At 46.0% G+C, this 11,816-nt stretch overlaps 1 protein-coding gene across 1 annotated transcript; it reads right to left on the reverse strand.

Annotated features, from left to right (window-relative positions):
* Nucleotides 1-3,978: 3,978 nt before the first annotated feature.
* Nucleotides 3,979-9,778, reverse strand: PANX3 (pannexin 3). The gene is made up of 4 exons (XM_065883003.1): nt 9,598-9,778; nt 8,644-8,786; nt 6,090-6,304; nt 3,979-4,618 (listed from the first exon to the last, which is right to left on the reverse strand). Exons 1-4 carry the CDS (start codon nt 9,776-9,778, stop codon nt 3,979-3,981), a joined length of 1,179 nt encoding a protein of 392 aa, XP_065739075.1.
* Nucleotides 9,779-11,816: the final 2,038 nt, after the last annotated feature.

Consider the following 11,816-nt stretch of genomic DNA (forward strand, 5'->3'; position numbering starts at 1 on the left):
GAGGGGAGGGGAAGGGGAGGAAGGGAGGGGAGGAGAGGGGAAAGGGGAGGGGAGGGGAAAGGGAAAGGGAGGGGAAGGGGAGGGAAAGGGAATGGGAGGGAAGGGGAGGGAAAGGGGAGGGGAAAAGGAAGGGGAGGGGAAGGGGAGAACCTGGGGAGGAGGAGGGCGGCTGGAAATGACTCTGAGACTCGCGTGTGTGTGTTTAGCTGAGGCGTGTTATTGTTGCGCTAAAGTTGCACAAAAATCTTCCCGAAGCCAATCTCATACACGCTTCCGAACCCCACCCACTGCGTTTCAGCACCACTTTTCCACACTTGATACAGACTGGCCTTCTGGACTGTAGGATGCACTCCAACGCATTGCTGGGGCTGCTGCTTTCCCTACTTCCTTTCTTTATACAGCTCACATAGATGTTTCTTGAGGGCCTGTTACGCTGTCCTTTTACTGGGAGCTGGGATTACAGTGGTGAATAGAAAAAAGTCCTCTGCTCTCAGATCAGGATTTAGTAGGGAAGATGGAAGATTTAACTGGCACTTTTAATAACATGCTTGCACTAAGTAGGCACTGAGTAAATATTTGCCTAATGAAACCAAAAATATGTTTCTGTACCTAAACTTATATGTATATAGCTCTAACTTTATAACCAAGTTCTGTCTAATCATCAAATAAATAGACAGTTCTTTAGAATGCAGTATTGGTAAATGAGCTGGGCTGGAAGGCAGAAGGCTTGTAGTATTCATTTTTCTCCCAGCAATGCCACTAACTAGTTGAGTGAGCCTCTGGGTCACAGGTTTTTCCTCTCAAAACTGAATATAGTCTTTAGAATAATGAGGTGGATAGTTATAAACTGAAAGGTACTCTACTGATATATAATTACTGTTGTATATACTCAAAATTTAGACTTCTAGAATTGTATACGGAAATTAAGGAAAATATGTACAGAGTTAAAACACTAAGTTCAGTAAGTTACTGGAGAAAAAGCTAACGCTAAAATAAGTAACTTACAAAAAATAAAAAAATAAGTAACTTACAATCAGTTCAAAAAAGGTTTAGAATCGATAACCCAGGTACTTCATTTCTGGAATTGTAAGAACAGTGGCAAGAGTCTTGACAAAATGGTTTTAACACAGAGAGAAAGATTACAAGAGTCCTTTTTGTCCATTCGTATTGAAAGCTGTCCTTTTGGAACTCACGGTTCCAGTATGGTTTTACAAACATACTCAAGGCAACCATATAGATTCATTTTTGGAAACTGCCAGGATACTTTCAGTTTACAAAATATCCATAATCATGCCTTTCATACTATAGACTGGCACTTTTCCTTGGAACCTGAATATAGGTAGTTCTGATTGACAGATTTTTTTTTTCTTCTTCTTTTTTTAACCCTTATTTGCTAACTGCCTGATTTATTTGCTGTTCAGCTGTATTTTGTCCTTGCAGGCTTTATTTCATTAGAAACACTTCCTTACAACTTCTAAAACATTTCATGCAAAATTTAGAAAATACAGTGCAACGAAGATTTTTTTAAAATTCATAATGCTGCCATACGAAGTGAATCACTTTTTTTTTTTTTTTTTTGCGGTACGTGGGCCTCTCACTGCTGTGGCCTCTCCCGCTGTGGAGCACAGGCTCTGGATGCGCAGGCTCAGTGGCCATGGCTCACGGGCCCAGCCGCTCCGCGACATGTGGGATCTTCCCGGACCGGGGCACGAACCCGTGTCTCCTGCATCAGCAGGCGGACTCCCAACCACTGCACCACCAGGGAAGCCCAAGTGAATCACTTTTAACATGTATAATTTTTTATTGAAGTATGGTTGATTCACAATATTAGTTTCAGGTGTACAGCATAGTGATTCAGTATTTTTGCAGATTATACTCCATTGAAAGTTATTACAAGATAATGGCTGTGATTCCCTGTGCCAGACAATATATCCTTGTTGCTTATTTCATATGTAGTAGTTTGTATGTTTAATATTTTAATGCATTTTATATAGGTTAGATCATACCGAACATAATGTTTCCTCTTTTGTTCACTTACCATTATCATAGTCATTTTGTAGTGCTATTATAAGTTCTTTATAAATGTTATTTTAGATGGCTGCTTAAGATTCCAGTTATGGCTTAATAATTTTACATAATTATTTACATCCATGTTTGACTTTTTGGTCATCAATTGCTGTGAAGGGCATGTTTGTGTACAAAGCTTTTTCAATACAGGGTATTTTAGTGGCTGGTTCTGTGTTCTCCAGACAATGTAATGTTCCTGAGCAACTATTCACTATGTATTCAGAAGAATATTTATTTATTAGTGCCTATGATGACACAGCCTTTAGGAAACTTATTTAAGAGGAAAAGACAAATACATGGGCTATATTAATATTATTAAGTGTAATAAGTTTTATCTCAGAGGTAGGTATTGGATGATATAGCAGCACCTAGTTAGGGAAGGAAAGAGGAGATTGGGAAGGCTTCTTGAAGGAAATATGCCTGGGCAGATTTTGAAGGGGAGCTAGCAGTCGGCCCAGTGCAGAACAGAGGAGGGCATCCTGGGCAGTGGGGACAGCATATTCACAGGCTCAGCATCGTGAGAAGCGTGGGAACTGCAAGTTGTTGATCAGAGTGGAAGATGTATGTGGACAGAGGCAAGAGGAGAGACTGAAGGAGCAGGCAGGATTTGGACTGTGAAGGTCTTGTGTACCAACTGAAGAGTGAGGCTTTTACCGAGCGACAACAGGAAGCCATTGATGAATGTCAGTATATCGACCCCTTTGCTTGTTTTAGGTAAACTTATCTGAATTTGTCTAACTTTTCTACTTGTCTATATGAAGAGGGGTCGAAATGACTTATGCAAAAATTCTCTGAAGAAATACATAATGTGGAGCTCTACAAACAGCAAATGAGAGACAGCATGGTATTGTGGTCCGAGCATGGCCTTTGGAGTCAGATCAAGGTTCCAAACATAGCAATGGGAGTTAGAAGCTAAGATGGGTAAGAGAGAGTTGGGGACCTGTTTATCCTGTTTAGTTCTAAATGGTTGCTATCAGTGATTGGCTGTAAGTGGAGGTAGAGCATCCCCTGGGGTATCAGAAGCATATCTGGGCCCATCAAGAATTACGGAGTCTGCAGCCCATAATCCCAGCCCTTGGTGAAGCGAGTCCCTGGTTTACACAATGAAAAAGCGTATCTGTACACCTCAAGGCTCCACCCACAGCTGATGGCCCTGGCCTTGTTCTATGCTGTCCTTAAGCCCCAAGAGCAGACGGCAAATTCCTGTCATCAGCATCTCTTGGCCCATCTTGCAGGCCACAGGATACGTGGGCAAGGTTGGTGACTTCCACAAGACAAGCTGGGGTTTGAGGCCACACCACAGGGTTCCCAGGGATTTCATATCTTTATTCTCTTACCAGATTACCCCACTTGCTCTAAACTGAGTGTGTATCCTACAAAGGCGTAAATAGAGTGAGAAGAAACTACCTCCATTTAATAGCCTGTAGAAACCTCTCCCTTTGTACAATGTCTAGACTTTAATATTTTTTTGATTTTTTAAAAATAATGGTAACTTTTATTTTTAAATATTTTATTTTTTGGTCATGCTGTACAGCATGAGGGATCTTAATTCCCCGACCAGAGATCAAACCCATGTCGCCTGCATTGGGAGCGCAGAGTCTTAACCACTGGACCACCAGGGAAGTCCCTAGATTTTAATTTTAGTCTTAGTTTTTCTTCTGTCTTCATATTAAGCTCTAGATCTATTTTTTTTTTAGCTTTTGGACTCATCAGCTCCAGCTTTCAGATTTGTTTCCATGTATTGATTATATCTTCTCACCTTTGGGATAGCATAACACAGGATGTTCGATTCAGCTAAATGCAAGTTTAGCAATCCTAAAGTGGGTGTTTTTGTATATTAGTGCGTGAGACTTGTGAAGAAGGGGAGAGGTTTTTACTTTCCATAAAATTTCTTGCTTCATGGTTTCTTAACTACGGATTTTCATCACACATCCCGTGGGTGAGATGTTTAGGTTTTGAGGGTTCTAAGCCAGCCAATAACGTCATGAAATCAACCACTGTGTCAATGTTGTGCTTCTGGGTGGTTGTGTCCTTCAGTGCACAAAGGACACTCAACCAGCTAAAAGAGATGAGCTCAGAGACGTTGGCTCGGAGGAAAAGAAGGATCACATTGAGATCATTGATGGGACATCCCAGCATCTTTCTGCTGAGGAGGGCAAAAGCCGGGAGCATCTCATAGATGGATAGGAGCCGTTTGTCCCACCGACACAGCCGCATGAGGTTGTATATTACCACTGGAACCAACAGGGTGTATATTGCTACACTGGAGAGACTAACAATCTGGAAGACAGACAGAGAGGTCAGCCTGCACGTGATCAGATCGGGGATGTGGGTCTCATCATGTAGCAGCCCTGTCTTGATGGAACAGCTGAATTCCTCTTGGAAGAAGACATCCAGGTGGAAGTGGCCAAGGTATAGGTAGGTGGCTGAGGTGAAGAAGAGCAAGAGGGAGTTCCTCAGGAGGTAGGCGGCCACTAGTGAGTGTGAGCGCTGCTTACAGGCCAGGTACCGCTCTAGCAAGGGGAATTCAAAGTATCGTTCTTTCCGAGCCCTGGGCAGGGGAAGAAAGGAGGCAAGATTAGGAGGGACCATTTAGAACTGTATCCTGAGAGAGCCATGTGGGGCAGTAACAGCATCTGTGTATGCGACACAGCATTACTGGCTCACAGGAGTGTCTGCCTTCTTTGAGCATAACCCCTCCTTTCCCCAAAGAGAGGTATGTGAGTGTATCTTAATTCTCCAAGACATGCGTGCAATGCAGTAAACCCAGTGAATGATCAGTGAATAATGAATGATCACTCTGGATTTCTGCCTGGCAAGGCAGACTAAATCTCTAAGCTGAAGGAGGATCCTTAAGAAGCATTGAGACTTATTAACTTAGCACTGGACTGGGATTCTAAATAACCACGTCTGGTTCTTGGTCTGTTTCCTTTGTGTATGATTTTTTTTAGGCCAGTTCATTTTATAGAAAGAAATCTGCTAACAAGTGTTTGTTGAGAGCTGTGGTGTTCAGGTAGATGTAATCCAGTCTCTGCCCTGAAGAAGCTTGCAGTCTGGCTTGTAGGGAAGGGGCAGATGAAACATGCAAATAGGAAATAAAAATAATGCTCGTTCTGTTGCTAAAATGATGGATACAAACCACGGAAGTTGTAAAAGTTAGGAGAGAGACAAGCAGTGTGAGCTGGAGTGTCCAGAAACCTCTATGGAGAATATTGTCTTAGATCGGCCTTCCAAAGGTAGATAGGGTTCAGAAAGATAGACAGGAGAGGAGCTTTTTTCAGAGGATAGAGATGTACACAAACCCGAGGCAGAATATGGTCTCTAACCTTAGCTCAGCTGTGCCCTGAGGGGGCCTGCCCTGGCCACCCTACTTAAAACTGCACCTCCCTCCACCTCCCAGCTTTCCTGAGCCCCTTCCCCTGTCTTAGTTTTCTTTATATCACTTATCCTCTACCATATAACTTTCTTATGTGTTATGCTAATTCATTGTTTTCCCTCAATACAATATAAGCTCCCGCCCCCAGCACACACACACACCCGTATCCACAGCACCCAGAGCTGTGTCTGGTGCTCCTAAATGACAGATGAATGCTTAAATGAATGAATGGCTTGTTCAGGAGGAAAGCAGGAGACTGCCTAGGTGGAGTGGAAGGTTTCTGTCATTTAGGTGTTCCACAGAAGTCTGAGGAAGTAGTTGATGACAGTGTGTGGATGGCCTAGGAAAAGTATCTGGGAGAATTGGGCTGTTTTTCCTGTAGGCCTGGGAGGAGCTATTCAGGGTTCTGAAAAAGAGGTCTTTCAGAGGCTAACCCCTTTGTGACTCGGTGGAGTCACCTATAAACTGGAGGCAGAGTCCTCTCCCTCTCCCTGTACAGAGATGATAGAAAGTCAATGCGGTGACGTGTTAAGAACGTTGAATTCTCGAGAAGGATGGTGCAGAGGATAGTTTAAAGATTACTCTGCAAGATCCCATTTTAGGGCTCGACCGCGTCTTTCAGAAAGCAGTGGAGGAGACAACTCACTTCTCCAGCTCATCCCAGAACGCGTGTGGGTCCGAGCCCTCCTGCCGGATCTTCAGCATGTGCTGCACCAGGCGGATGGCGCGATTGTAGGATTTGTCCAGCTCGCTGATGATGAACAGCAGATCTGAGCTGAGGGCCGGCACGGCTGCATACTGCCACAGCAGAACCGGCAGGTACATGGCCACGGCCAGGGCCAGCAGGGAGTAGGGGAGGGCCTGCAGGGTGAGAGCGAGCTGAGGAGGGAGGCCCAGGGCGCCCAGACCTTGCAACCTTGCAGACAGGGTGCTGAGTGAGGGGCTCTCCTTCCCCAGTTCCTGCCTCAGAAGGGGAGGGCAGAGAGAGAGAGAGACAGACAGACAGAGAGACAGACAGAGACAGGAAGGAAGGAAGGAAGGAAGGGAAAGAAAGAGAGCAAGAGGGAGCGCGAGCTTCCTGTCCCCATTCTCCATGCATGTTAGCCTGGGTAGCTAACCAGAGATCATGGCCGATGGTGGTCATGGCATCCTAGGGGAGAGCATCTTCATTCTAAATCTTCCACTTTTCTTTCTCTGACTGCTCCAGACATCCAGAGTCCATAGCTTTCCAAGTCCTGCCAGGGACCCCGGCATGGCTGACCTTTATTGTGACCCTCCAGAGAGGAGGTCAGGTCCCATTTCCTCCACGTAGCCTGCCCTGCCTTCTCTCATGGGCAACGGCCTTTTCTCATCTTTGGATTCTTGGTAAGGCCAAACTACGCCATCAGGCACTGTCTTGGAATCCTTGGGGGCTGTTTCGGGTCTGTATTTGTAAACTGACATTGGGTATTCATAAAGCTGGTGTCCTCCACTACACTATTTGCTACCTTAGATAAAGGACTTTTCCTTATGTTTCTTATCATATTCACCACACCCAACAGGTTGGACCCACTGTTTTGCCCACAGTAAAAACCCTACTCCTGGAGGCTCGGTTAAGCGACAGTTTTGCTGGGTACTGAACATGCATTATTCATTCTTCGTCAGGTACTATCAGTATCACTATTTTATAGACCAAGAAACTGAAGCGTGAAAATGTTAGGTGCCCGATACAGGGTTACATGTCTAGCAGGTGAATGAGCAGGATTTGGAACCAGGCAGTCCGATTTTGGAGCTTATTCCCTTAAGAAATACTGGACTATAGCTTCTCCTGAACCATAGATGCTTTTTATTTTAGAGGAGAGTTTGAAGAAAAAGAGAGAGGGAGGCTACTTGATTTGGTGTGTGTGTGTGTGTGTGTGTGTGTGTGTGTGTGTGTGTGTGTGTGTGTGTGTGTTTCTGAACTAAACAAGAGAGACAGGCTAGGAAAGGTATATTAGACCACGAGAGCAAATGAGAACCTTTTCACTCCTGTCTAATAAATGATATTTCTTGAAAATGAACTTTTCACCCTAGAGCTTCTGTTTCAGGAGGCTTAAAGTGCAGCCAGAGAATCTGGGCTTAACGAGCACTCAGGCCATCTGATGATCGACAATTTGACTCTTTTCTGACATGTGAATCCCCTCTGCAGTACTTTGAACTTGTTACCATCTAGATCCTGCTTGAACACTTCCAGGGACAGACACCTCATGAACTCTTTCCATTAAGTCTCTGGTTTTGTCTGGGTCCTAGAACTGTGGCATTTTGAGGCCCTATAAATTGTCAGAACTAGAAAACATTATGAGTGACTTCTGATTAAGACTGTGCCTCGGACATACATATTACTTCTGCTCCCTCATGAAACCCCACTAGAATGACAATAAAGGGACCCAAAAGACATAATCCTATAAGGACAAAGGAAATAGAAGAGGAGACAAGAATAACAAAGTGTTGAAACCTGGGAAGCAGCTGTGTGAAAGAAGGTACCAGCCCGCGGAGAGGATGAGAAGTTGAGGCGGGTACAGCCAGGCTGTTTTCACCACAGAACCAGGAAGACTCAGGGATGGGAGATACCGGGTGTGTCTGAAAATGGGGGCGCAGGTGGGGCTGGAAACAGGAATATTGAGGAAACAGATCCGCAGATCCTTTCTGAAACATGGTGCACTCAGCCGACTGCCCTTGTGGTTTATTCTTTGGAAACGTTAAACCAGACGGATTCCGCACTTGGGTCCATTGAGGGCAGGGGAACATACTGAGAACAGGGGTGAGCTGAATGAGTAGTGAATGCTGACACCCACGGCTGAGTTCCCAGAGGGTTGGCAGACGAGCTTGATACCAACTGCATGCTGCCCCCTCCACCCAAATTAGGGATTGAATGATTCTTCTTGGGAAAACTGAGCAGCCCAGAATATCAGATTGCAGATACTGATATCTGGGGTTTTCCCCAGTGAAATGGCCCAAAGGGATTACTTTGAACTGACAGCCTCAGCCCTAGGCACAAAACTTCCAATCAGATAAAAGTGGGGGAGCAAATATGACCAGATATTTGAAGAATGCCTGAGACGCGAAAGTCAATGAGCAAAATACGAAAGCAGAGGCGGGCAGGAGAGAACCTATCGTCGATGCGGTTCTGCCCCCCGCCACCCAGCCGTGAGGCAGGCTTGACAGAGCCCCTGCCACTTTACCTTGTGAGGCCAGAGGGATTTCGTCCTGTGCTGGCCAGGTTCATCCTGTTTGTGGTGAACCAGTGAGTCCCAACAGGAACTGTCCACGTAGGCAGCCTGCCGGATGCTGAAGTTACTGGGACAGAAGCAGCTGATGGGAGACCCTGGAACAGAAACACAGCTTTGAGGCAGCCCTGAGTTGGGGTGGAGGAATGGGGATCCAGGGGACAATCAGCTAAGAGCTTTCTGGCCATTTCTGAATCTGGCAGGCACTGTCTTCTTCCCAGGCCTTAGGGTTCTGGGTCTGCACTGTGGGTGAATGAAGAGGCAGTGGGAGGCCGACACACCTCCCTGGGCAAGGTGGTGAGCTCAGCACACAGCCACAAAGAAAGCCAGCAATCCCAGTTCTCGGGAAAGTCCACGTTGTCTTTAATAGAGGTGGCAGATTCGCTGTGTTAATCTAGCACCTAGAACACTGGGTATACATGTTTGGTAGTGCTCGTGCATGGGGCTGGGGCTCTTGGAGAGGAAGGAGTGGATTTATTCAGCACCTGTGATGCGCCAGACTCTGTCAGGCACTTAATAGGTTCTCAAGTCAATAATCCTGGAGGTGGGGAGTAGCAAGAAGACTCCAAGAAGATAGGAGATTCATCTGAAGCTTGGCTAATTAAGACCTTTAGAGGTCATAAATCCTGGAGAGATTATAGGATCCTAATCTCTATCATCCACATGAAAATCAAAATAAAAGTTTAGTCATTGCAAAGACACAGAACATGCGAATACTGAAATTAAGACAAATATTTTTTATTGGAAAATTTTAGAAATGACTTTCAAAGTTTTTTAACACCTCTGCTTTGCTGGTGCCCCAAACGGATGCATAGTCTGCCTTTTGGGTGATGCCCGGCCCGAGTCATGTGATCTAGACAGTGGGGGCTGACTCACTTCAGGGCGCACTGGGTCTTGGAAGCCACTTACCAGAGGAGAACTCCTGGGCAAATGCCAGCGACATCAGCAACAAGGGGAAGCCCACGGCTATGAACTTGACCATGCGGTCCAGGGGCAGTTCCAGGCGCAGTCCTGTGAGGCGGGGGCCCCTGCGGTCGGGTAGCAGGGCATCTGAGAGCATGTACTCTGCAGCTGTGTGTGCAAGCGACATGATGCCCCGAACTTGGGCACGGGGGTGGCAGGAGGGGTCCCAGGAGAGTGGAGTCAGGAGGTAGCAGCTTCAGGCAGCAGGCTTTCAGCAGACGGTGCCTGCGGCCCTGGCCTCACGGATATCTGTGCGAGGCGTGGGCGCTGGTTCTCTAAATAACTGGCCAGGCCCTGAGCCAGACACCTGGTAATTAGAGGGAGGCATAGCCTAGTGGGTCCTCGCTGGAGGAGGGTCGGGTGTCAGCTGGGGCTGGTGCCAGGCTGTCCTCTGGATTCTCCCCGAGCAGATGCAGCCCCGTGGCTTTATGCTGCCCTCTCATTAATAAAGTATTTTTGGTGGGGTGGTGGAGAGCACGAGGGCTGTGGAGCAGGTCCCCCATGTAATTGGTGTGGAATTTGGGTGGAGATTGCTTAGATGTGTTGAAGGCCCTCATTTTGTGGTTTGGGATGGGAACGGAGCCCCCAAGACTCAGATAGGGTTGCTGCTCCTATATAGTCTTCTTTGTCCCAGTGATGATTTTTGCTTTGGGCCCAGGCTCTTTCCCAGAAACTGATCTGTGTTTGGTGTTACACTCCCTTCCCCGCCTCTGGTCTTTTTCTAAAATGTTTCAACCGTGTATTTACAATTTCCATATATTTACTAAATTTCTTTTTTTTTTTAAGCTCCCGTCAGTTCTCTAGAAAGCTGAGGAATGGGTGGCAGTGTTGAGTAGTAGAAAGAACATGACTTTTGAAATCTGGAGGGAAAAGTCTCCCGCTGGAGACCTGGCAGTACTTGTGTTTTCTCGCGTGACTGCAGGGAGTCACTTTGGGCTCTGTATTCTCATCGGTCAAATGGTATTATATTGATTGTACAAAACTGTGAAGATTGATGAAGAGCGTTGTATGGGAAGATGTACTGTAAACTGGAAAGTGTAGGGTAAATGTCAGCTCTTGCTTTAATTTGGTGGGCTTGGTCGGTGGAAAAGCAAACACTGGGGCATATGGTAATCTTCTCTCTAGGACTGCCCTTAGACTTGGCAAGAGAGGCCCTGACCTTGGCTTTCACACTGGGCCCCTTTGCCTGTGGCCTTCCCACAAGGCAAGGAGTGCATGGGGCCAAGGGGATGTGCTCATTCAGAGCCCATGCGCCTAGACCACTCTTCCAGCACCAGGGATGCTGTAATTCCCTGCCCAGATGGCCCCAGCCTGCTTCCAGGGCGTGTGCAGGCCTTTTCCTCAGGTACATTCTCCCATCGGCAGATGATTCTGCTGGTGTGCACCCTCGGGCCTTAGGAATGGCTCATTGTTGGGGTTTGGATGGAATTTAGAAGTCCTGGGCGTCCACACATGAAACTGTGAGACTTCTTGCGATGTGGGACTTAGCTGGGTTGGGAAGAAGGGATCTGGGCAGTTCAAATATTCTAAATTGGAACCTGGCATTCCTGATCATTATGAAGGTGTGTGTGTGTGTGTGTGTGTGTGTGTGTCTATATGTGTCAAGGTAGGCCGATATAGAGCATATTTTATTTAACAGCTTGCTTCCTTGATTTATAACTTCTAATTTTTTAGATATGTAGTCTGGCACTGCCTCTCTCCCCATCCCCGGGCTAGAGGCCAACTCTGAATCAGAGTTGTCCTGTGTGTACTAATTGCAGTGATCCAGGCCTGGCAGCGGGAGAAGGGATCCTTTATTTCTATTCCCCATCAGCCTCTCCACACTCCCCTTTCTGTATCTTTTTATTATATGTGTTTTTGCCCAATGTATTTTGCCCAATATTATTGGTTCATATGCATGTATTTTCTTTTGCCTTTTAAAAATAATTTACATTTTAATGATGTATAATATACATACACTAATATACACGTGTTCCACAAATTTTCATCTGATCAAGAAACAGAAGTTTAGTCTACACCCCAGAAGCCACCTTCGTGCTCCTTTCTAATAAGCATCATTTCCCAAAGGATAATTATCCTGACTTCTAACAGCATAGATTACTTTTGCCTTCCTTATGCTTTACAGAAATGGAATCGTATGTGTATACTCTTCTGTGTTTGCCTTC

The sequence above is a fragment of the Phocoena phocoena genome, chromosome 8 (genome assembly GCF_963924675.1).
Source record: "Phocoena phocoena chromosome 8, mPhoPho1.1, whole genome shotgun sequence".
Classification (NCBI taxonomy): Eukaryota; Metazoa; Chordata; class Mammalia; order Artiodactyla; family Phocoenidae; genus Phocoena; species Phocoena phocoena.